At 43.4% G+C, this 27,604-nt stretch overlaps 1 protein-coding gene across 1 annotated transcript in view; it reads right to left on the bottom strand.

The window, feature by feature from the left end:
- SLC5A1 (solute carrier family 5 member 1) overlaps positions 1 to 5,985 on the bottom strand; it is a gene marked incomplete at both ends in the record, with an annotated part of 54,901 nt that extends 48,916 nt beyond the window's left edge. The window contains 2 exons of the mRNA XM_079717129.1: positions 2,544 to 2,615; positions 5,851 to 5,985. Of these exons, the coding sequence (XP_079573255.1) occupies positions 2,544 to 2,615; positions 5,851 to 5,985 (207 nt within the window). The remainder of the gene's footprint in view (positions 1 to 2,543; positions 2,616 to 5,850) is intronic.
- Between the last annotated feature and the right edge of the window lie 21,619 nt (positions 5,986 to 27,604).

Genomic DNA, 27,604 nt, shown 5'->3' with positions numbered 1-27,604 from the left:
CAAACCAGTGATTATCAAGCCTTCCTGATCATCAAAAGCACCTGGGAATGCTTTTTTTTAATGCAGATTCTTGGGGCCCTCTTCCAAGGTTTTTTAATCTAGTAGGTCTGGAGTGAGGCCCAGGAATCTGTATTTTTAGAAAGCACATCCAGGTGACTCAGATACATGGGCAGGTTTATGAACCATTAACGTAATCTCGTGAAGCCTTATATGGAAACTGTTGTTGGAGGAAGAAAAGTCAAGTTTCAGCCTCATCAAGGAAGCAGGGACTTCTGCACAAAAGTGGAATGATGCCATGTTTCTCTGTTGGTTAGAATAATCCGAGACATGAGTAAGGAAAACAACACCCACTGGAAACCCCACATGAACCATTGAATCTTACCTGTTTTGGGTGGAGCTAATCCTCTAATCACCCAACTCTCAGCCCAGATCCAAACCCAGGTGCCATCAGGAAGAAAGACATCATCACTGGTTAAGATGTGATGTGTTCCCAGGCCTAGCCCAAAATGTATATCTCCTACGGGTGGTTCTGCCCCATGCCTCTGCCTTCTTGTTGGCTTCTCCAAGACCCAGAGATTGGAAGCTAAGGCCTTAACCCCAATAAATCAGCCCTAGAAAGTTTACATGAAGAGATATGAGTTTCCTGTTAAAGAGGGACGAAGGAAGAGAAAAGAGGTCAGGATGCAAACCAAGGCTGGATGAACAGCCTGGATGGCAGGCTTACTCTTGGGGGCACTGAATCATTAGATGGAGTGGGGGTACACTGGTTTCCAAACAACTAAAGTAAACTTCAAGGTCCTATTCAGTTTTCTAATTCAGAAAATCTCAAGTCCACTGAGATTTCATGCCAGCCTTGGCTGTGAAATCTGTACAGCAGCACTGTCCAATAGAACTTTCTAAAATGATGGAAATGTTCTAGATCTGCAGTGTCCAATATGGTGGCTACCATCTACATGTAGCTATTAAGCACTTGAAATATGGCTAGTGTGACTGAGGAAATAAATTTTTTATCTTATTTTAATTTCAATTTAAAAAGCCAATGTGATTAATGGCTACCATATCTGACAGTGCAGTTCTAGAGGAACTACTCCAACCTTGCCTTGAACTTTGTGATCAGAGCTGCCTATCCAACACCAGCTTTTAGGAAAGCACCAAAGTCCAAAGCATGAGAAGATAAAATGTGTCAGGAGAGACCACCATGAGGGACCCACCACAGAAGTCAGGATCTGCCCAGTATTCTTGGCCAAGGGTAAAGCAGAAATGGCTTCAGGGATAACATTAACAACTGTGAAGATGCCAAATATTAAAATCCATCCCCAAATAGCTGATCAAAGGCCAAGTGCAGGAAGTGGCATGATTTCCTCCTACCTTCCCTCTGTTCTGTGTATACGACAGTGACAGTGTCCACTTTCTTGCTTCTCTTCCTCCATAGCTGTCACTCCCTTCTCATTGTATGTACACTTCATTACCCCTGCCCCTTTCACCAGTCAGTTCTGCTTGTATCTTACGCCCAAAGAATTTCACTATTTGGCCAATCTGGTCAACCAGTAGTTTCGATGAGAACTCTGGATTGAAATAATCATTGGGCTGACTGATAACCCAGCAGAGCCCTGTGCTGTTAGGATGGAAGGGCCTTTCCAGTTTCTCTTCCATCCATGCACACGTCCTTTGATTGGGATACTTCTGCCTATGTGCAAGTGTCAGGGAAAACACCTCACATTTATACAAAATACAAAATCCACCAAGAGATGAGGAAAACTGTAACTGGGGACAGTAGGGGGCTCCTTCTCCAGCCACTCTACAAATGTTTATTGAGGGCCTCCTGTGTATCAGGCACTGTGTTAGACTCCTGAGGTAGGAGAGATAAAGTCTCTCCTCTGTGGGTCTTAAAGTAGCAAAAAGGTAGCAAAAGAGCTACTATTTATTGAGTTTCCACCCCACAAGCAGTCTCTGCTTCTCATCATACTCCTGGAAGGCAAATATTACCAACTCCCATTTTATAGAAAGAGAAGTGGAATCTCAGACTTGCCCAAGATCACCTCGGACTGTGTGCTCTTTTTGCTTCTCCACACTGTCCTCCTTGTGAAGTCTTTCCTCTGTTTATCCCTTGAAAAAATTCCAAGCGTTATTTATTTACTTTTTTTTTTTTTTTTTTTTTGTGGTATGCAGGCCTCTCACTGTTGTGGCCTCTTCCGTTGAGGAGCACAGGCTCCGGACGCGCAGGCTCAGCGGCCATGGCTCACGGGCCTAGTCGCTCCGCGGCATGTGGGATCTTCCCAGACCGGGGCACGAACCCGTGTCCCCTGCATTGGCAGGCGGACTCTCAACCACTGTGCCACCAGGGAAGCCCCAAGTGTTATTTATTTAAAGGCTATTCCCTTACCGCAAGAGATTAAGGGTGCCCAGAGACCTGGAGAGCAGGTGACCCATTATCAGGGATCTAAGGCAAGAATAAAGAATAACCATCACCCAAAGCCAACAAGAAAATAGCCTCCTATGGGGAATATTGTAGTTCAGCAAATAGTATTTCAGAGAAAACTTACCGGCCACCACACCATACTTCGTCCTGCCAGGAAGAAGCTTCCAACAGTCCCACGATTAGTGGAGAACATGGCCTGGGGAGGAAGTGTCAAAAATTTAATAGAAAACTAGAACGAGTAACCTTGCCAGCCAAGAGGATCACACCCATCCCCCATATACGTGCACTTTCTTCAACCCACTTCACTTTCTGAAACACTTCCACATTCTTTACTTCCTTGGAGCTCAGAAGACGGAGGCAGGAACCTATATTTGACAGACAATTAACACAGATTTGTTGATCCCCCTGTGCGCTAGGCAGTGCCAGGGAGAGCATGGCTCAGATCTTTCTGGACTCCTGGCAGGGAGCCTTCCATAGGTCATAGTCTTAGGGCCTCTGTAGTGGTTTTTCTGGGAATAGCAAGGGGACCAACAGCCCCAAGGAGCAGGGGAGGTAGCTAGGGCTGAAACAAAAATAAGTTCCAAGAAATCAGGCTCTGGCAGTTGGTCAGGGAAAGACCATTCTGAAGGTCATTCTGAAGTCGAAGCAGGTTGATACCCTCCAGGCATGGTTGGAGGGACAGGAAAAGAGGGTATGGGGCCCAGACATAACACTTCCAAGTTGGTCTCAGAAATGAAGAGTTTAGAGAAAGAATGTTAGTGTAAAGACTAGGTAGGAAGCTGGACAATTCAGCAAAGATATCGGGGATGGATAAAAGGTGAGGAGAGGTGTATCTATACAGAGGCTTTTCCTCTCTGGAATGTTCATACCCTCATCTCCTGCATACTCATCCTTCAAGGCCCCTCAAACACTACCTTCCCCATGAAACCTTACCAGACACTGCCCCACACCTCCTCCCCTACAGCCTCCCCGCCAACCCCCCCAAAAAATGATCTCTCTCTCCTGTGGACATCTAGCAAACTCCATCTATACCTCATTCACAGCCCTTACAACTTTTTTACTTTGTGTTATCAAATTACAAAAATTTTCCAGCTTTATTGGTGTATATTTGACAAATAAAAATTGTATATATTTAAGGTGTACAATGTGATGTTTGGGAGCAGCTCCAGGACATCAGATCTGAGCTCAGTACCAGGAAGAATTTCCTCACCATCAGAACTGTCCAGAGATGGAAATAGCACCACTGGGATAAGTTTCTGCTGGAAGTATTCAAGTGAAGTGCTAACAATTTGTCAAGATGATTTTGTCAGGTGGTTTAAACAAGAGACTTGAGAATAGGATGAAGAGGGTTGAATGCAATAAACTTAGGCCCTCACTTTATGAAAATACATGAAGAAAGAAGAAACTCAGCACCACCGGGACACTGTCACAGCAGTGCAAGTTGTGATAAGGACCATGGAGAGGGTATTCCCAGAAAGGACAGTGTCTTAGGGAGGTGGGGATGGTGACAGAGGGCCTGGATCACTCTGTCTCTGCAGCCCAGGGATCATGCAGGAGTCAGGATGCCTGTCCCTGAACCAAGCCACTCTTGACACTCCAATAGAAAAAGAGGAATGTAAACTGGAAGAAATCCAGCACGTTATATGATCAGGGTTTAGAGGCACTGACTAATGAGGGAAGACTAAATGTAGACAAACACCAGCAGGCTCATTAAGTAGCATTTAACAAGACAAGTGATACTAATTCGGTGCAAACACCATAATCATGAGGACTGGTAGGGCTAAAATGAGATTGGTTAGGGGAACAGAGATTATCAGCAATTGTCTGGGAAACAGGCAGTACAGCACATCCAGCAGATGATGGATTCCCATCTTGCCTGCAGCACTTACAAGCTAGGGTCAGGGGAGGAAGGCAGGCGAGGTGGCAAAACACGTGGTGCCATGGAAAAACGAGAGTCAAGAGACCCGAGTTCCATGTATTGCAACCTCAGGCAAATCACAACCACCTGGGGCTTCAGTTTTTCATTCTGTAAAGTGGGGATTGGCATTCCTGCCCTCCTTGTGGCTTTTTTTGAAGATGTCCTACCCAACTGACAACTTTTGTCCATTTTACTTAAAAGGACAAAAATCATTCAGGGCCTGGCTCATATCCTGGAGAGCAAAAGATAATAGTACTAAAAAAGACTCCTAGAGTCCATAAGGAGCTTTCAGATACATCTCTGCAGATAATCACAACCACGTGGGGTGTCATAGAACAGGTAAGATTGTATCCATTGCACATTTCAATAAACTGAGACTGAGTGGGGTTACCAACATCGCTAGGCTGGAACGTGTCAAAGCCAGTGCTAAACCTGAGAACCCTGGCTCCTGGCTGGACTTTCCACCATGTCTGGGAAGCTGAGAGTACTGAGCAAGAATCAGCCACACAGATTCCCTCTGAAACTTTAGGCTTTCAGTCACATCTGGTTTCTACAATTATCTTTTTCTGTTTAAAAATCAACACTTCCTTTTATCTCTAAAAAAAAACCTCTTGGCCATGAAGGGGTTAATGCTCACCCTCCTCTCCTCTAAGTCAAAGGACTTCAACCACCTGCTAGCACCCAAGCCTCCTGGCCTGTGGTCCCCCATGAAAGCCTTTGAGAGTGACTGGAATATGTTCACACTTAAAATACCTCTCTTCCAGTTGCTAGGTGTGCCAGCATCTGTCACAAGTGAAATTTCCAAGTTCAAGACTGCTAAGAACAAGTTTCTCTGTTTTGGTGTGTCCCCATAGTCCCAAAATGGAGCCACACGCATTTCCCTCTCCCCAGCACCAGGCCACCCTCCAGTCTTCCTCCTCCTCCTCCTCTTCCTGGGCCCAGCTTTTCAGCTCTCACTCACTCCAGCCCCTAGATCCCAGGGCACAAGACCTCTCCCAGGTGGGGGACGCAGGGCAGCCCCTCTGCCTTGGGCTGCCCCACAGCACCTGCAGCTGGCAGAGGCTGGTGTCCTTCCGGATCTACCCTGCTTCTTTCCCCTCTGAAACTGGATGACTAAGAGGCAGGACAGTAGTCACCTCCATGGGGCTCATTTCCCAAGCCCTGGGATCCTTCCTGCAGCTACCAGCTGGTCCTCTCCTGCCCTCACACCCCCAGCCCCCAGCCTCTCCAATCTCTCACTCTCCTTCTCTGCTCACAGAGCCGGCGTGGGGGAGCCTCCTCGGGCACTGGCCAGCACCCCCACTTCTGCTCACCCTTGCTTGGCCCCTCACCTCACACGGAGCCCCCTGAACTCCTCTCAAACATTTCCAAGTCATTTCCACTCGGCTCCACACACCCTTCAGCCCACCTTCTCCTCCTTGCAGTTCACCAAGGCGGTGGCTCCTCCGTGTGCCCCCTCCTCCCTCCCCTTGGCCCTTGCCCCCTCAGCCCGCGTTTCAGGACCCCTACATACCCACAGCCCGACAGCCATCACCACCACGAAGTAGACGACGATGACAGAGATGTCGGCCGCATTGCGGATGCGCTCGTAGGACTTGAGGGGCTCGGCGGTGGCAGTGGTCGCGGGGCTCCAGGTGCTACTGTCCATGACGGCGGCCGCAATGCGTCCCTCCAGCCCAGGCCACTCGCTCCTTATATGGTCTCCGGGTTAATGATCAGCCCCGGGGAGGGGACCCGTGAAGTCTGGCAGCAGTGCTGTCTTGCAGGAGCCCCAGCGCTGCGCCGTCGGGGAGCAGCTCTGAGCGCAGAACAAGGAGGAGCTGGCAGAGCTTTGGCGGGGAGGTGGGCGGGTAGATAAGCACTCTCCCTCGAGCGGGGTGGGGCCGGCCAGGGGGTGGTGCCCTCCTAGCACAAAGGCCCACTGTGCTCCCGCACCGGCACTGGGCACTGGGCAGCCTCGTCTGGCCTGCTGTGTGGCCACACCCAGGCCAGGGCTCCAGCGGCTCCATTGAGGAGCCAGGCTTCCTGGTGCTGGGCGTCTAGAAGCTTCAGATCACCTGCCACCTGCCGTTGGACCAGTCTTGTGTTCTCTGTGGACCTGGCTTCTCCATGTGTAAAATGAGTGCGGGACTTTCCAGGAATCAGCCAAGTTCTTGGCCTCCATGGAGAACATTCTGGGGAGAACCAGAAGTTGCTGGATGTTGATGGAAAAAAATTCAGCATGATGGCAGTATCTTGACCACTCACCCATCCACCTTTCTGCCTCTCCCTCTACAGCCTGCAGCGCCCAGGGGCACTGTTACCCCAGCTGTAAGGAAGAAGGAACTGAGACTGGGAAAAAGGATCCCACTGGGAGCTATTTCCTTGCCCTGTGCCTCACCCAGTAATGTTATTTGGGGCCCTTCCAAGGCAGGTGGGAGGGAGGAAAGATACTACAGAATTCCTTCCAAGGAACTCATCAAACCCTAGCCCTTTCTGGGGGCTCAGCCTACCCATCTGGAAACACATGTCTAATTTGGAAGTCAAGGCTCAGAACAGAGATGACCGTGAGAAGAGGCACAACTCACCAAAGGTCACACAGTGAGCCAGTGACAGAGGTGACCATGCAGCCCAGACCAAGGCAGGCCTAGTTCAGAGGAGGGTTTGGATGCTCTCAGGGGCTGGTGCTGGAGGCCCCAGAGCAGCCACTTTGGAGAGGGGACCCTTGCTAGATGATGAGATGAGGGAAGGGGAAGGATCATCCAAACCCGCCAGGACGCTATTCTGCCTCAGGCCCTCCCTGCCCACCATCAGACATCCATCCGCTGCTTAAAGTCAAGCAGCCCATTCCTTTGCACCTTGCTGCCTCTGAGGGCCACTGCCCACCTGCCTCTTCAGTGCTTGTTTGTCCCCACTTCCCCCATCCATCCCCCAGGACTGTAAACTGTATAAGGGCCCATCATAACACCTGCCCACAGGAAGAAGAAATTCCCCATTTGGGGATCTTGGAAGCAGGGGCTCTTCACTGTGGATGCCTCCCATGACTTAGAGCTCAGCAGTCAGCCACAGCTTGGAGCAGCTTGCCTTCCATCTGTGTCCATTGGTTCCCACATTCAGCAAAGCTTTTTCACCTGACTCTGTGCCAAGCAGAGTCCCTGCCCTCAGGGAACTTCCAATCTGGTCTGGAAGTGAGCCCACCCACAGGAAAAGTCCAGCCTTTAACCACCAGCTGCAGGCTGCCAGCCCATGCCTGGTTCTAAAAGTGAAGTCTGTGGAAATGAGCAAATCCAAAGTGTGAGTGGGAGGAAGTCTTGGAAGGGCTAAAGGACCTCAAAGGAGGGACCAAGCTGTTCTTTGATCTTTCTAGGACAGCAGAACATAGGTGGCCAGAGAAGGAAAGGGATGGGTGGCAGCCAGGGAGAGACCATAAAAGGCATTCATTCATTCATTCACTCTTACAACAAAAGAGCAGCTTCTATGTGCCAGGTCATGTGCGATGACTCTAGGGATACAGCTGTGAACAAGACTCACAGGGCTCTTACCTTCCTCACAGGGCTTCCAGCCCAGTAGGGGAAACAGACCATCATCAAAGATGAGACAAATCATGTACCACAATGTTCATTGCAGCTCTATTTACAATAGCCAGGACATGGAAGCAACCTAAGTGTCCATTGACAGATGAATGGATAAAGAAGATGTGGCACATATATACAGTGGAATATTACTCAGCCATAAAAAAAAATGAAATTGAGTTATTTGTAGTGAGGTGGATGGACATAGAGTGTCATAGAGAGTGAAGTAAGTCAGAAAGAGAAAAACAAATACCATATGCTAACACATATATATGGAATCTAAAAAAAAAAAAGGTTAGGAAGAACCTAGGGGCAGGAGAGGAATAAAGACACAGACATAGAGAATGGACTTGAGGACACAGGGAGGGGGAAGGGCAAGCTGGGACAAAGTGAGAGAGTGGCATGGACTTATATACACAACCAGATGTAAAATAGATAGCCAGTGGGAAGCAGCTGCATAGCACAGGGAGATCAGCTCGGTGCTTTGTGACCACTTAGAGGGCTGGGATAGTGAGAATGCGAGGGAGACGCAAGAGGGAGGAGATATGGGGATATATGTATATGTATAGCTGATTCACTTTGTTATAAAGCAGAAGCAAAAACTAACACACCACTGTAAAGCAATTATACTCCAATAAAGATGTTTAAAAAAGAATATCCTTCCTTTTAAAGGCTGAATCATTCCATTATGTAAATAGACCACATTTTTTTATCCATTCATTCACTAATGGACATTCGAGTTGCTTTCACCTTTCAGCCATTGTTACAAATGCTGCTATGGACATGGGTGTGGAGTTATTTTTTGATCCTCTTTGAAATAAGAGCAATCACAAGATGGGTGGGTGGATGGATGGATGGACGGATGGATGGATGGATGAATAGTGGATGGATGAGTGGATTGATGGGTGATAGATGGATTGATAGATAAGTGAAAGAGCTCCAACCTGAATTAGGTCTGTTTCCTGTTCTGGATGTCACACTTTCTACCTGCATGACACACCGGACATCAGAGATACTGTGACATAACAGTGACCCCATTGTAACAATGGCAGTAGGATTGAGTTAAAGGGAATTTCAAAATACTTATAAAGATGAGTAACTCTGTGCTATTTCATGATAACAGTTGGCATGTATCAGTAAAAGGATTATATATTTACAAGACCTTAAGGTATTGCTGACTAAGAAGAATGGGATTTCCCGGAGTGGTAATCCTAGGAAGGGAGTATTCAATTTGGGTAAAACTCACACTCAGTATCAAATGTGGAACAACCGTAACATCAGTCAAAACAGCAGAGGGCTTCCCTGGTGGCGCAGTGGTTGGGAGTCCGCCTGCCGATGCAGGGGATACGGGTTCGTGTCCCGGTCTGGGAAGATCCCACATGCCGTGGAGCAGCTGGGCCCGTGAGCCATGGCCGCTGAGCCTGCGCGTCCGGAGCCTGTGCTCCGCAACAGGAGAGGCCACAGCAGTGAGAGGCCCGCGTACCGCAAAAAGAAAAAAAAAAAAAAAACAGCAGAAACAGAGTCACTGAAAATTCAGGACCTTGAGCCACAGATGATGCTGGGCAGTGAATGGATCCAAGATGCAAAGAACTGGGCAAAAATGAAGACTATAGAGAGGAGATTTTTGAGAATACTGAGCTCCACTCTAAACTGGCCCACAGGATTTGTTTATCCATAGTTTCACCATCCACAGCAATGTAAGAACCAATCCTAACAGAAAAATGAACAAAAAATAGAAACAGTTCATATAAAAGAAAATACAGGATTTCCCTGGTGGCGCAGGGGTTAAAAATCTGCCTGCCAATGCAGGGGACACGGGTTCGAGCCCTGGTGTGGAAAGATCCCACATGCCACGCAGCAGCAAAGCCCATGAGCCACAACTACTGAGCCCGAGTACCACAACTACTGAAGCCTGCAAGCTTAGAGTCCATGCTCTGCAGCAAGAGAAGCCACCACAATGAGAAGCCCACACACCACAATGAAGAGTAGCCCCTGCTCACTGCAACTAGAGAAAGCCTGCATACAACAATGAAGACCCAATGCAACCAAAAATAAAAATTAAAAAAAAAAAGAAAATACAAATGGCACATAAACATACTAAAAGATACCCAGTCTCTCTTTAATAAAGTACATGGAAATTAAAACTACAGTAAGATACTATTTTTTACCTATCAGACTGGGAAAAAATCACAAATAAATTGATAATACATTGAGTCATAGAGGAAACATTTACTCTCACACATTACAGTTGAAAGTATAAATTGGTACCAACTTTAACAGAGTAATTTGAGAACATCTATCAAAATTATATCAAGAGAATGAGGAGACAAGTCACAGACTGGGAGACGATATTTGTAAAAGACACATCTGATAAAGAACTGTTAACCAAACCTATACAAAGAACTTTTAAAACTTAACAATAAGAAAATGAACAACTCGATTTGAAAATGGGCAAAAGGTCTCAACAGACACCTGTTCAAATATACAGGTATCTTCTGACATACAAATAAGCATATGAAAAGATGCTCAACATCATATGTCATTGGAGAATTGCAAATTAAAACAATGAAATACCACGACACACCGAACAATATGACCAAAATCCAAAACACTGACAACACCAAATGCTGACAAGAATGTGGAACAACAGAAACTCTCATCCATTGCTGGTGAGAATGCAAATTTATGCACCCACTTTGGATGATAGTTTGGCAGTTTCTTACAAAACCAAACATAGTCCTACCATACAATCCAGCAACTGTGCTCCTAGGTATTTACCCAAAGGAGTTGAAAACATGTTTGCACACAAACCTGCATACAGATATTTATAGCATGATTGCTAAAACTTGGAAACAACCAAAATGTCCTTTAGTAAGTGGTACATCCAAACAATGGAATATTATTCAGTGATAAAAACAAATATTGTATCAAGCCAAGAAAAGACATGGAGGAATGTTAAACGTATATTAATGAGTAAAAGTCAATCTGAAAAGGCTATATACTGTGTAATTCCAACTATATGACATTCTGGAAAAGGCAAAACTATGGAAACAGTAAAAAGATCAGTGATTGCCAGGGTTTAGAGAGCAAAGGGAGATGAATAGAATACAGATAATTTTTTTTTTTTTTTTTTTTTTTTTTTTTTTTTTTGCGTTACATGGGCCTCTCACTGTTGTGGCCTCTCCCGTTGCGGAGCACAGGCTCCGGACGCGCAGGCTCAATGGCCATGGCTCACGGGCCCAGCCGCTCCGCGGCATGTGGGATCTTCCCAGACCGGGGCATGAACCCGTGTCCCCTGCATCGGCAGGCGGACTCTCAACCACTGCGCCACCAGGGAAGCCCTAGAATACAGATAATTTTTAAGGCAGTGAAATTATTCTGTATGATACTCTAGTTGTAGATACATGTCATTATATATTTATCAAAACTCATAGAATGTGCAATGCCAAGAGTGAGCCCTAATGTGAACTATGGACTTTGGATGATAATGAGGTATCGATGTAGGTTAATTGATTCTAACAAATGTACCATTCTGGTGCAGAATGTTGACAGTGACAGAGGCTGTGCATGGAGGGAGGGGATATGGTAACTGTACTTCCAGCTCAAATTTGCTGTGAACCTAAAACTGCTCTAAAAAAATAAAATCTATTTTAAAATTATATATTCACATACCCTTTGACCTAACATGTTTTTCCTAAGAATTTATGCTACAGATAGGCTTACATAAGGGCAAATGACCTACATTCTAAGTTATTTATTGCAGCACTATTTGTAACAGGCAAAGATTAGAAGCAACATAAATCCATCCATAAAGGATTGGTTAAATATATTACAGTTTATCCACTTATTGGAATAATAATATGAAGTCATTAAAAATAAAAAAGAGGGACTTCTCTGGTGGCACAGTGGTTAAGAATCCGCCTGCCAATGCAGACGACACAGGTTCAATCCCTGGTCCAGTAAGATCCCACATGCCGTGAGGCAACTAAGCCCATGCACCACAACTACTGAGCCTGCGCTCTAGAGCCCGCGAGCCACAACTACTGAGCCCGCGTGCCACAGCTACTGAAGCCTGCGTGCCTAGAGCCCATGCTCGACAAGAGAAGCCACCGCAATGAGAAGCCTGCGCACTGCAACGAAGAGTAGCCCCCGCTTACTGCAACTAGAGAAAGCCCGCACACAGCAACGAAGACCCAATGCAGCCAAAAATAAATAAATAAATAAATAAATGTATTAAATAAATTAATTTAAAAGCTCTTGTATATTGATATGTAGTAGTGATCTCAAAGATATTTTGTTAGGTTAAAAAATCAAAGTGTACAAAACAATATATAGTATGTTAAAATTAGTATAAAATATCAGGGGTAAGGGAAGAATATAGGTATATATTTGCTTACATGTACAATTTTTAAATCTCTTGGATACACAAGAAGCTGGCAAAATTTATTGCCTTCAGGGAAAATATTTGGATGACTGGGAGACTTTCTCCATATATGCTTACATATGAACCATGAGAATGTATTATTTATTAGATCAATGGATAGTAAGAAGAAGGGAGGGTGGGAGGGAAAGAGAGAGAGAAGAAGGAAGAACACTACACTAGGATCACTGAATATTCAAGTATTTGGGGACCTCAGGGATTGTCAAACTTGACTCCATAATATATTCACTGGATCAACAAATATATACTGAGTGTCCTATATATGCCTGCCACTGTTTCAGGTGCTGTAGACAGCAAGATGCAAAGATGTAGGAGTACACAATCTAATGGGGAAAGACCTTATTTTTATAAAATGAGAAACCGAGTCCCAGAGAATGAACAGACCTTGTCAAGATCGCCCAGATTGTTGGTGGAAGAGCCAGGGCTGAAACCCAGGTCTGCAGGCTCCTGCTTGGTTTTATTATCTACCCTGGGATTAAAGTACAGTGAGGGAAATGGACTTGATTACCCAGGCAATGCTTACAAGTGTAAAGATAAGTGAACCACAAAACTGGCTTCCCAGAAAGAGCTTTCTTCTTCTACACATGCTTTCTAATGGTCATAGTCACCCCCAACCCATGAAAGATCTCCCAATACTATCTTCATCCTTCATTCACACAATTATTTAAGAGTCATTATAAATAAATACTGTTAATACACACACACATACACTTTTCCAAATGATGATTCATTTGTCCTTTTGGTTGAGACACCAAAAATGCTAAGACAAAGTAATTAAGGCACAGACTCCCCTAAAGAATGATCTTCTGTCTGAGCAAGAGGAAAAACCTAATCCTAGTCAAGTGTCTCTGATCCCTGGAATTTTCTAAGGATTTTAGGCAAACCCTTCAATAGGGTTTTTCCAAGTTTGGGAAATCCTACCAGGAAGCAAGAAAAGAAGAGCGTCATTCTCATTACATTGAATGACAAGGGTGTAACAATCAATGGCCTGTGGCTTAGCCTAATGTTTTAGGCTGACTTTGATTAAAGTATTATAGAACAGGTATAAAAATGAAACCATATATACACAAACACATATAAACATCCCCACAAACATATACCCACATAGATGTACACACAAATATCAACCCCAAAGCACAAAATAAAAGCCTGAGATGAAGAACCTTCTATTCTAAATTGGCTACACTTAAAGAAAGAACCAATGTGATGTTTCAAAATGCAAAATCCTGAAATCTCTGTTTGTCTTCCAGATGATTCTGTGATTGGAGTAGGACCTGCTGGTCGACCTTCCAGCTTTAATTTGGTTCTGACAGGTAGGTAGAACAAGGAATTGATCCTTGGTGAGACTGAAATTGCTGATGGGTGAGAGGAAATGGTTCAGGGCTGTGTTTGAAGAAAGTGGAGAAGGAAACTGAGATTTTTTTTTATATGGGCTTAGGCCATGGATCCAACCATAAGGCCTCATTTTTAATGGTGGGCCACCACAAAGTCCATTTGCTCTGCTCTCCAGCCAGGAATCATCACAGTTCCCAGTTTAATCTCTTGTTTTGACTCATCCTGAGTCACTCCCCACTTGTTTCCCACTTCCACTCCTTGTGAGAGCTTCCTTAGATATTCTCCAAAGTCAAGTCAAAGTCGTTGTTTCATGTGAAAGAGCTGTGAGCTCTTTGGGGCAAAGGCCTCTTCAACTTAGAACTGTCATTAACATTTTGATTACACCCACATAGCCCTGATATGGGAGGACTGCTTATGCCTTCTTGGGCACAGGGAGCTGCTGATGTGAGTGGCCTTGAGGGCCAGTTCTTTTAATGTCTGAATCAGGCATATGTTGGGTTTCCAATTTCCACAACCTGTAAGATAATAGACTCTTCAGGCTGAAAGTGGTTAAGAGCATCCAACCCATCCCTTCGTTCTATAGTGGAAATTGAGACTCAAAGAGGAAGGGTGATTTGTCCATGGTCATTGCCTGATATCTGCGTTCCCAATCCAATGCTCTGGCTTCTTCTCCAAAAACATTATTCAAGATAAACTCTTACAATTTCTTATGAAGTTAAACCTACACCTAGCCTATGACCCTGCAATTCCACTTGTACTATTTACTCAAGAGAAATGAAAACATATGCTATGGTCTGAATGTGTCCCCCTAAAATTCATTAAAATTCATATGTTGAGGACTTCCCTGGTGGCGCAGTTGTTGAGAGTCCGCCTGCCGATGCAGGGGACACAGGTTCGTGCCCCAGTCCAGGAGGATCCCACATGCCACGGAGCGGCTGGGCCCATGAGCCATGGCCGCTGAGCCTGCACGTCCAGAGCCTGTGCTCCGCAGCAGGAGAGGCCACAACAGTGAGAGGCCCGCGTACCGCAAAAAAAAAGTGTACCTTCATAAAATTAACTAATAAAAAGGGGAAAGACAAGCCCTTATATTTGCAGTGTTCTTTTCTGTTCACAGAGCACTTTGCCACCTCTCATCTCACAACCACCTCACAATAGCCTTGTGAACTCAGCGAGGTATGGCTGGGGACCGTGTCTCCATTTTATAGGAGAGAAAGCTGAGACTGAGAAGCAGCAGCCTCAGCCACCTGTGCCAGGTACTGGAAGCATCTCTATAGTCATAGGACCTGAAGAGCAGAGTCCACCTCTCACTTGTCAGATAGACACACTGTGGCTCAGAGGGACAGGAACTTGTGAGTCCTACAGTGAATCAGGGGACAGGATCGGGACTAGGGTCCTGGCTCCATGTGTTCCCTCACCCACTGCATTTTTGCTCCCCTCCCTCCTCTCTCAGGCCAGGACCTGCTCCTGCTGCCCGGGCTGCCCTCAGATCCCTCTGGGGGCTCCAAGCCTGACTTCCTCAAGCTAAGCCCCAAATCCCAGTTCTGCACTCTTCCCTAGGTGAATTCTGGGCTCCTCAGACCTTGCTCTCAGCTAGTTGTCAACCCTCTCCAGGGTTCTAATGAATTCATCCACAGGGTCATTTCTTATGAAGGAATTCCCAGCGTTATTCCACCCAAGGACATCTGCCACAATTGAAAGAGTAAGAATTTATTAATCAAAGAAAAAATTAAAATAAAAGATCATTTTCCACCTACAAGATTGTCAGATGTCATTGAGGTCTCTCCCAATGGGGCTTTTTCTATTAGCCTACATTGTTGGAAACACCTCACAGAGTAAATATGTGGATTTTTTTTTATTCACAGAATTATGTGAGTAAATTATGTGTTACATCTGTGAGAAATAACTATAAGACAGAGCTGCTAAACTATGAAAGACCTAACAGTCAAACTTCTTTTATCTTAGGTATTGGCATATCCCACCAATCTGTGCTATTCTAGGCTGTGATAGCTTAGGAGTGAACATGATTTGAATTTACGCATGTTTAGAGGTTGTCTAAAATTCAGAACCAGGCAAATCCATCTACTCTGACCTTAAACATGTCCCTAAAGTAAAATACTTGAAGAAAATGGCTCCCAAAGATTACAGGTGGGGAATTTTTGAAGTATGTTCATATCCAGTTGGAGATCAAAGAAAGCCAACCAAGAAAGTTGTGGATTGACTGATATGGCAACTGTGGATTGAGCAGAAGTTCTTTTTAAAAGGGTTGTCTTGAAGATTATGACTCAAACATTGGAGGAACTAAGGTGATTGGCAGTAGAAGGAATCAGAGCATGCGAAATTCCTTTTTTTTTTTTTTTTGGCTGCGCTGGGTCTTCGTTGCTGCGCGCAGGCTTTCTCTAGTTGTGGTGAGTAGGGGCTACTCTTCATTGTGGTATGTGGGCTTCTCATTGCGGTAGCTACTCTTGCTGCAGAGCACGGGCTCTAGGCACACGGGCTTCAGTAGTTGCAGCACGCGGCCTCAGTAGTTGTGGCACGCAGGCCCTAGAGCATGCAGGCTTCAGTAGTTGTGGTGCACGGACTTAGTTGCTCCATGGCATGTGGGATCTTCCTGGACCAGGGATCAAACCTGTGCCCCCTGCATTGGCAGGTGGTTTGTTAAACCACAGCACCACAAGGGAAGTCCTGAAATTCCTTAAATAAAAATTTATCGGCTTTTAAAGAAAGATTGTCAGATGTCTAGAAGATAAATAATATCCAGTGCTGCCAAGGGTAAGAGAAAAATGGGCACACTTATACGTTGCTGGTGGGAGTGTAAATTTTTATCATAATTTAACAATACCTAAAAAAATCTTAAATGTGGATTCTCTGACCCAGCAATTCCAACTTCAAGGTGTCTATCCTGCAGAAATACTCACACAGGTGAACAAAAATATTTACCCATTAGAGTGAAAAATTAGAAACAATCTAAATGTTACTATGGGAGATTAATTAGAATATGGAACCCTATAGAACTTTTTTCACATAACATATTGAGGAAAACTGTCTTATAAATTGATAACTGTCTTATCTTTTTAATGGCCACTAGTATTCCATAGTCTGTATGAGCAATAATCAATTGAACCACTCCCTTACAAATAGGCGTCTGGGTTGTATCCAGATGTTCTTTGTTTTACAAGAGCAACAGCTCTCTAGGAAAGGAAGTGAAAATGTTAAATTTAATTGTAGTGGACTTCCCTGGTGGTGCAGTGGTTAAGAATCTGCCTGCTAATGCAGGAGACACGGGTTCAAGCCCTGGTCCGGGAAGATCCCACATGCCACGGAGCAACTAAGCCCGTGCACCGCAACTACTGAATCTATGCTCTAGAGCCTGCAAGCCACAACTACTGAGCCCATGTGCCACGACTACTGAGCCCACGTGCCACAACTACTGAAGCCCGCATGCCTAGAGCCCGTGCTCCGCAACAAGAGAAGCCACCATGATGAGAAGTCCGTGCACTTCAAAGAAGAATAGCCCCTGTTTGCCACAACTGGGGAAAGCTTCGTTGCATGCAGCAACGAAGACCCAACGCAGCCAAAAATAAATAAATAAATAAATAAATAAATAAAAGACTTGACCTTTAAAAAAAAGTTTAATTGTAGTAAACTGAACTGACCCAAACTGAAATATGGACAGTGCCAGACTGGCAAATTTTAAAAATAATTCTAATAATTATACGAAAAGATGCTAATATCACTAATCATTAGGGAAATGTGAATTATAACCATAATAAGATACCTCTTCACACCCATTAGAATGACTATTATTAAAAAAATTGTTGGTGAGGATGTGGAGAAATTAGAACCCTTGTGCACTGCTGGTAGTATTGTAAAATAGTGCAGCCAATATGGAAAATAGTATGGTGGTTCCTCAAAAAATTAAAAATAGAATTACAATAAGATCCAGGAATTTCACTTCTGGGATACCCAAAAGAAATTAAAGCAGGAACATCATACTCAATGGTGAAAAGCTGAAAGCATTTCCTCTAAAATCAGGAACAAGACAAGGAAGCCCACTCTCACCACCTTTATTCAACATATTATTGGAAGTCTTAGCCACAGCAATCAGACAAGAAAAAGAAATAAAAGGAATCCGAATTGGAAAGGAAGAAGTAAAACTGTCACTGTTTGCAGATGACATGCTACAATACATAGAAGATCCTAAAGATATCACCAGAAAACTACTAGAACTCATCAATGAATTGGTAAAGTTGCAGGATACAAAATTAATATACATAAATCTGTTACATTTCTATACACTAACAACAAATTATCAGAAAGAGAAATTAAGAAAACAATCCCATTTACCATCACATCAAAAAGAATAAAATACCTAGGAATAAACCTACCTAAGAAAGTAAAACACCTGTACTTGGAAAACCATAAGACACTGATGAAAGAAATTGAAGATGACACAAATGGAAAGATATACCATGTTCTTGGCTTGAAAGAAATAATATTGTTAAAAATGATTATACTACCCAAGACAATCTACAAATTCAATGCAATCCTATCAATGCCATTTTTCACAGAACTAGAATAAATAATTTTTAAATTTGTATGGAAACACGAGACACTAAATAGCCAAAACAATCTTGAGAAAGAAGAACAGAGCTGGAGGAATCACCCTCCCTGACTTCAGACTATACTACAAAGCTACAGTAATCAAAACAGTATGGTACTGGCACAAAAACAGACACATATATCAATGGAACAGAATAGAGAGCTCAGAAATAAATCCATGCACTTATGGTCAATTAATCTATGACAAAGGAGGCAAGAACATACAATGGAGAAAAGACAGTCTCTTCAATGAGTGGTGCTAGGAAAACTGGGCAGCTACATATAAAAGAATGAAATTAGAACATTCTCTAACACCATATACAAAAATAAACTCAAAATGGATTAAAGACCTAAATGTAAGACTGGAAACCACAGAACTCTTAGAGGAACACTGTGACATAAATCGTAGCAATATTTTTTTTGGATCTGTCTCCTAAGCAAAGAAAATAAAAGCAAAAACAAACAAATGGGACCTAATTAAACTTAAAAGCTTTTGCACTGCAAAGGAAACCTACTGAATGGGAGAAAATATTTTCAAACAATATGACCAATAAGGGGTTAATATCCAAAATATATAAACAGCTCATACAACTCAACATCAATAAAAACAAACAACCTGATTTAAAAATGGGCAGAAGACCTGAATAGACATTTTCCTTCAGTCCACGGGCTCCCTTCATCCTCTCTGGCATCTTGCTACTGACCCCTTGTTCCCATATTTCCAAATGAGCCAGACTTAGCTTCTAACTGGGGCCCAAAGTCTAGATGGCCTGTGGGTGGAGGGACAGACAGGAGATTCCCGGGAGTTCTGCTCAGCTCAGGACACTTGGCTCTTTCTCTACGACTTTTAGCAGGGCCTATACATTGAACCTTGTCACATAATGAGTTTGGTGCTTTCGTAGGCCAATAAATCACATACTCCCCTCTCAAAAGGTACACAATTTAGGTGATAACCTCATTCATGCCAACATACCCCCACTGCAAAAATGTTTAAGGGAGCAGAGTTTCTAATTTTGTTATCACAGCTCCCTGATTACACATGTGTCACAAAGCCATCACAGCTACCTCAACTAGGAGCCCAGAGCTGAAGTCTTGCCAAAGCTGGCTTACCACCCCCAGGAAGATAACTGGTCTGCATTTCCAAGTCTGCTCACCTAGGCTGCAACTCTCTCAGCTTTTTTCAAAGATCCGGAAATTGCAAAATCTGGCTTGACTGTGAGCTCTGGAAAGTCCGCTAGGGATGGCATGACTCATCCTCCACCTTTCACAAATGGGACACTGAGGCCCAGTGAGGCCATGTGGCTCAGCTAGAACCAAAACTTGGGCCTTCTGCCCCCATGTTGCCTCCTTGATGCTTGCCCCATTTCACCCCTCAGCTAGTTTCTGGACCCATGGAGTCAGCCTTTGAAATGCCTCTTCTAGTGTTTTCCTCACCCCTTCCCCCACAGCCTCCCAGATCATCATCTCTCCCTAGATGGCTGCTATGGACTCTTGTGGTCTCCCTCCTCCAAGTCTCCCCTTCCTTCAGTCCATCCTGGTGTTGTGCCAGGTCACTCTAACCCAAAAATTATCAGGGGCTCCCCCTTCCTGCCAAAGAAAACCCAAAAGCCTTGACCTGGTATTCAAGGCCCATCACCATCTGATGTCAACTTGCTAAGAGCTTCCCATCCCCCTCGATCTCCCCTCCCCACAGACCCTAAATCTAGCCCAAATCAACTGGTTGCTGTTCCCAGTATCTCCCTTCTGCTTCTGCATTTGGTCATGCTATTTCCTCCACTGAGTTTGCAGGACCGTCCTGCCCACTGCCCACCTATCACCTCCACCTGTCCAAACTACATTCCTACAAGGCTTGGCTCAAATGCCCTCTCACCCCAAGAAGCCTCCCCATACTCCATTCCCAATGGAATTAATTGCTCCCACCTCAAGACCCTGCGATGGATGGACCTTAAACCTTAGGTATTTATGTACCTGTCTTCTCTCCTAACAGGATACAAACCTTCTCAAAAACAGAATACATATTGATTTGTCTGTATGTTTCCCACAGGCCCAGTATGGTGCTTTTTATTCATTGATTAACGTTTTTATTAATAATTTACTGAACAGAGTTTTGGAGTCCAAGAGACCTGAGCATGAGTCCAAGCTCTATCACTTGCTAGTAGTATGATCTTGAGCAAGGTACTTAACCATTCTGAGCCTCAGGTTTTCTCCTCTGCAAAATGAGGATAATAAGACCTAGTTCACAATGTTATTGTAATTATTAATGAGGTGACATATGGTCATAGCACAATGACATAGCACAATGCCTGGCACATAGTAAGTATTCAATTAATAAGGCAATACTACTACTAACAAAAATAAACATAGCTCCTGCTATGTGCCTGGAATTGTGGAGAACGCTGAGGATACAGACATAAAGAAAACTAGGCCCATGCCTTTGAAAACTCAGAGATTAGTGGTGAAGCAGACAACAAGGAAACATCTGACCTCCATATCATACAGGGTGAGAAGTGCTATGACAAAGACACCCATAGGGTGCTCTAGAGCTTCCAGAAAGGGCATTGAATTGGGGCTGTGCCCTGGGAGGCAGGGGCTCAGGGGAAGCTCCCCAGAAGAGTGGTGTGAGCAGTGTTTGGAAAGACCAGTGATAATGATCCAGGGGAAAGGGGCAAAATGGGCAAGCGGGACAGAAGGCAGAGCACGAGATAGGAGCACAGAGCAAGTCGGAGCACCACAGCACCCTGCACACAGCTGGTGCTTGATAACTCTTTGCCAAATAAGAGGCAGCCTGGGGTGAAGGGCACAGCCATGGGATTCTCTGCCAACAGTCATGGCATGTGACCTTGGGTAAGTCTCATCCCTGCCCTGAGCTCACTATCCTCAGGTGATCCATTCCCTGATATCAAGGTTTGGGAAGGAACACTGAGCTTTGGTTGGTGCTCCCTTGTTCCTCCAGCTGCGTCATGTAGGGGCATGTTTTCACCTGCTCAATTCAGGAAGAGTTTGGCCTAAGAGGCTGGCACCACCCTCTTTAGGTCACATCTGTCTCTGAAGCAAGAAACACTAATCACTTTACGAGCATTGTCACACCCTCTTCCTAGGAAATTTTCCTTTTCACAGCTGGGGTGGGGAGCCCAAAGATTCCAGCGAGCTACCTAGCCTCAGATTCTATCCACAGGACACCTGGGGTGGAATGGGGGCAATCACAGAATTGAAGGCAAAAATAGGCAGCTTCAGTGAGTATAATTTTTGTTAATCTGGTAAGAAACAAATAAACTACATTTTAAAACAATTCTTTTGAATAGAAAAGTACTGATTTATGTAAAACTGGTCAATTTTGTCAATGCAGTATTTTCTTCCAATTTTATTGAGATACAATTGGTATAACATTGTGTAAATTTAAGGTGTACAATGTGATGATGTGATACATGTGTATACTGCAAAATGATAACCACATAGGGTTAGTTAACACTTCCATCACCTCACACAGTGACCTTTTTTTGGTGAGAACATTTAAGATCTACTCCCTTAGTAACTTTCAAACATATAACAGAGTATTTTTAACTATAGTTCAATTCAATATTAAATTAGTTACTTCATTTAAAAAGTCATTTGATGAAAAAAATCCATCTGAATTATTTGTGTCATGTAACCCCAAAGATCTGGTCATTCTTTGCATTTTTAATTGGTTCAGTATTGTGTATGGTCCTAGAGAAGAGGTGATAGACCAGATCTCCACCACAGCGCACATTAACGATTGACAAACACGAGAGCAGCAACCTGAACATCCAGCTGCTCCAAGAAGGGAGGGGAGGGAAGATGGGGAGAGGGCAGGTGTACGAGTTGCCTATGGCTTCTCTAACAAATTTTCACAAACTTAGTGGCTTACAACAACACACAAATTTGATTCAAGTGATAGAAATCTAGTCTAAGCTTAAGTAAGGGAAAACACAACAAGCAAAAATCAAAGTGTGCGTAACATATTTGTATATTCAACAAAATTGTGAGGACAATTTTTATGCATGACTGCATCCAGAAACCCAAATGATGTCAAGACTTCCTCATTCTAACTTTGTGACTCATCTCTGCTTCTTCTATGTTGCCTGTCAAACTGTAGCTGAGCATTCCCATCTAGTTATTGATCACTACTGAAAAGTATTTTTAAGTCATCCAGGATCCAAAAATAAGCACTGCTAACAGTTTTCCTTCCAGGTTTTATGTATGTTATTGTACACACATATGACACGTCCTAATGAGTGTGCTCACGTGCACGCTCATGCACACATACACAAGCATACGTAATTATTTAGGGAGCATTTATTGTGTACATATGGCTTTGTAGGCTACTTTTGTTACTTAGCACTTTTTTATGAAGATTTTCCTTGTTATTAAATTTTATTTGAAAGTGGGGGAAAACACACATCTATTCTTACAATTTTAACTCCAAGGTCAGAAATCTGAAATCAGTTTCACTGGGCTGAAATTAAGTAGGGCTGCCCTGCCTCCATAGGCTCTAGGAGAGAATCTGTTTGCTTGCTTTTTCCAGCTTCTAGAACTACATGCCCATGGCCCCTTTTTCCACCTTCAAAGCCTTTGTCAAGTCTTCCTCTGTCTCTCTCTTACGAGAACACCTGTGATGACATTGGGCTCACACAGACAATCCAGGATAATCTCCCCATCTCAAAATTCTTTTAACACATCGGCAAAGTCCCATATAAGGAAACATCCACAGGTTCTAGGGATTCAGACATAAATGTTTTGGGGGACCATTATTCAGCCTCCCACCACAGGGAAGCCACCAGCAGCTGACAGGAGGAGACACATCTCACACTCAGGCCCAGTGAGGAGGAGGCAGCCAAGCCAGTTGCTGGACTAGAGTCACATCCCACACTCTTCTGGAAAGACATGAGTTGAAACTCTTGGCCACCATCCAATCTCATGGGTTTGTGGTTTAAATAAACTCTCCCATGGACCCCCACCATACATTTAAAGCAGAAACTCGTGGAGGGGAGTCTCAGAGCCTGGTAAACTTTGCTGCCCCCTCACTCCTGCAAAGGGCCCCCTCCTCCTCCTAGGGTTCCTCACAACAGCAACTGAAAACCACCCCTGAAGCCCACCGCCCTTGATTTTAGACACTACTCATCTGACAGAGCTCTCTTTCCCTGCCCACTTCATAGGTGACTTTCACCAGCCTGCCCTGAACAACATTCTACAGATAGCTCAACACTGGGGAGTCCAAAGATAATCAGATACGGTCCTCATCTCACTGGAGAGATGTCACTCACATAGCTCACTGTTCCTTCCTCAACAGTTTTACTTCTGCCTGGAATGCCCTGCCCTTTAATAACAATATGAATGATAATACTGACACTGCCATGTTAATATCATGGCAGCTATTCACCATGTGCTAGGCACTGGGCTAGGCATTTTTCAATATATTGGCTAGTTTAATTTTCACAAGAATCCTATATAAGGTGATATCTATTACCAGGTTTCACAGATGAAGAAACTGAGATTCGCAGAAGTGAGGTAAATGGCCCCAAATCAGAAGTCGTAAGAGGCAAAGCTGGAATCTGCATTTATATCTGAGTCTGTGCCTTTGGCATAACCATGATTCAAGTCTTACCTAACTTACCTCACCCAGCAAGGATTCTACCCTTATTCTGGAGTCCCAAAGTCAGATAATAATAATAATAATAATAAACAAACCTGATTTTAAATTTTGGCAAAGGACCTAAATAGACATTTTTTCTAAAGAAGACATACGGATTACAACCAGGTATATAATGATGCTCAGCATCACTAATCATCAGGGAAAAGAAAATCAAAACCACAATGAGATATCAACTCACACCTGTTGGGATGGCTGAGTCTAAAGTTTGTATGCAGGCAAAAGACATAGAATAGCCAACACAATGTTAAAAGTGAAGAACAAAGTTGGAGGACTGACACTATCCAACTTCAAGATTTATTATAAAGCTACAGTAATCAAAACAGCATGATATTGGCAAAAGAATAGACAAATAGATCAATGGAATGGAATAGAGCGCCCAGAAATAGACCCACATAAACATAGTCAACTGGGGACTTCCCTGGTTGTCCAGTGGGTAAGACTCTGCACTCCCAATGCAGGGGGCCCTGGGTTCAATCCCTGATTGGGGTACTAGATCCTGCATGCCACAATGCAACTAAAATCCCGCATGCCACAACTAAGACCCGGAGCAGCCAAAATAAATAAATAAATATATATTTTTAAAAAACATAGTCAACTGATCTTTGACAAAGGAGCAAAGGCAATACTATAGAGAAAGACAGTCTTTTCAACAAATGGTGCTGGAAAACTGGACACATATACAAAAAAAATTAATCTGACACAAAACTTATGCCCTTCACAAAAATTAACTCAAAATGGATCATAGAACTAAATAAATGTAAAATGCAGAACAATAAAACTCCTAGAAGGCAACACAGGAAAAAACCTAGGTAACCTTCAGTACGGTGATGACTTTTTAGATACAACAATACAGGTACAATCCATGGAAGAAATAATTGATAAGCTGGACTTCATTAAAATTAAAAACTTTTTCTCTGAGAAGGACACTGTCAAGAGAATGAGGAGACAAGCCACAGACTAGGAGAAAATATCTGCAAAAGACACATATGATGAAGGGCAGTTATCTGAAATATGCAAAGAACTCATAAAACTCAACAGTAAGAAAATGAACAACTCAATTTAAAATAAGTCAGGGGCTTCCCTGGTGGCGCAGTGGTTGAGAGTCCGCCTGCCGATGCAGGGGACACGGGTTCATGCCCCGGTCTGGGAAGATCCCACATGCCGCGGAGCGGTTGGGCCCGTGAGCCATGGCCGTTGAGCCTGGCGTCCGGAGCCTGTGCTCCGCAATGGGAGAGGCCACAACAGTGAGAGGCCCACGTACAGCAAAAAAAAAAAAAAAAAAAAAAAAAAATAAAATAAAATAAGTCAAAGACATAAACAGACACCTCACCAAAGAAAATGTACAGATGGAAAATAGCATATGAAAAGACGTCTCACATTATATGTCATAAGGGAATTGCACATTTTTTTAAATGGTGTTGAAAAAAAAAGAATGCAGGGTGTCAGCCCCACCCCAGACCCGTTGGATCAGAAGCCCACGCACCACAAAGAAATATCCTGCATGCCTCAACAAAGATCCTGCATGCCCCAACTAAGACTGGACCCAGCCAAAAATAATAAATAAATAAATAAATAAATAAATAAGAAGCTGCATTAACAAATCCCAGGTGACATGGTCACATGAAGGTCTGGGAAGCACTGAGTTAGAGGAAGGCACAGTTGGGACAGTGGCGCTGCTCCCTGCTCATTAGACTAATAAAAGTTACTTCTATTTGACTAAAAAAATTAAATTTAATTAAATTTTAAAATAATAAAACAAATGGTGCTGGGAAAATTAGACATCCTTACACACACAAAAAAAATGAAGTTCAATCTGAACCTTACATATTATATAAAAATTAACTATCATAGATGTAATTGTAAAATGTAAAACTACAAAACTTTAAAACATAGGAGAAAGTCTTCAAGATCTAGAGCTAGGCAAAGAGTTCCTATACTTGACACCTAAAGCACAATACCAAGTGTTGGAGAGGATATAGAACAATTAGAACTCTCATATATTGCTTGTGGGAATGTAAAATGGTACAGCCACTCTGGAAAACAATTTGTCATTTTCTTATAAAGTTAAACATATAATTAACATGTGCCCCAGCAAACCCATTCATAGCTATTTACTCAAATAAAATGCAAACCTACGTTCACACAAAAAGCGGTACATGCCAAAAATTGTAAACGATGTCCCTCAACTGGGGAATGGATAAACAAATAATACTATAACCATAAAATGGATTATTATTCATCAGTAAAAAGTAACAAATTACTGATTCATGCAATAACACTGATGAATCTCAAATGTATTTTACTAAATGGAAGAAGTCGGAGTCAAAAGGCTGCATACTGTATTATTTCATTTATATACATTCTGGAAAACACAAAACTTTAGCAATGGAGAACTGATTGCCAGGGGTTAAGGGTGGCAGGGGTTACCACAAACTGACAAAATGAGGGAATTTGTGGGGATGATGGAAATTTTTTGTATCTTGATTGTGTGGTAGTTACATGACTCTGCATTTGTCAAAATTCATAGAACTAAACACCAGTGAAAGATCTATGATTTACAATAAAGTGTGAATTAATAAACTACCATTTCTTTACAGTGTAATAAAGGAAAAATCCCCCAGGTGGTTCCAATATGCAATCAAGGTTAAGAACCATAGCCCAAGGCAGTGATTTTCCCACACATGTGTGTACATAGATCCCTTAGGGCTACCTTTTCTTCCCAGGCATCTCAAGAGAAGTCCAGGTTCCCCTCCCACCCCAGTGGGTCATTAACAAAGACTCACTGAGTCGTAAAAAGTGACCCACGAATGCCTCAGAATGAAAGTGGAGGTTGACTGAACTAGGAATATTTCATCTGGAGAAAAGGAGACTCAAAACACAAGTTTATTGTTTTCAGGTATTTGAAGGGTGATCAGGTGGAAAAAACAGAATTTTTTTGTGTTTCTAGTGGGAAGACAGGAAACAATGTGTGGAAAGGGCACAGAGCCCAATATAAGGAAGAGATTTCCAACAACCAGTTAATCTGCAAATAGAATGGGACGCTTCGTGGAAGGAGTGAACTTCTCAGCCTCAAGGACTAAACAACAGAAGTGGATTGACCACTTATCTAAGATTTCATACAGGGGATTCCAGCACTGGATAAAAGATTAGAATCAATGGCCTCTTAGTTCTAGATCAATTCTAAAATTCATGAATTCCCAAGCACCGCACAGTGGAAGCTGAATTCCCCTAGACTCTTTAGCTGAGTAAAATTTGAGAGATACTATAAGGTTCTACCTGCCCCAAATCTCTCCTCTGCCTGAAATTCCCTTTTACTTCCACAAACACTAAATAGTGCTCAAGTGGAAGGTACTGTGTGGAAAAATTGTTCCTGGGGAGATAAAAAGAGGAAGAAGATATGGCCCAGTTCCCCAACTGGCTACCTCATCACCCAGGATCTCAGATTGAATATCACTTCTGGGAAGCCTCCCATTCCTCCTAAAATCTGGCTTATATCCTCCTCATGTGTCTTTAGCCCTGGGTACTTCTCACAGCGCCCATCATACTTCATTGCCTGTTCTCATTTGACTGTGAAGTCTGTGAGGACAGGGAATAAACATACACATAAAAATAAACACCCAGAATATCTAAAGAGTTCTTACGTTCATACTCTTTTTCTGGAAAACTCTCC

The sequence above is a fragment of the Hyperoodon ampullatus genome (genome assembly GCF_949752795.1).
Source record: "Hyperoodon ampullatus genome assembly, chromosome: 13".
NCBI lineage: Eukaryota > Metazoa > Chordata > Mammalia > Artiodactyla > Ziphiidae > Hyperoodon > Hyperoodon ampullatus.
This window is presented reverse-complemented; position numbering and strand designations above follow the sequence as displayed.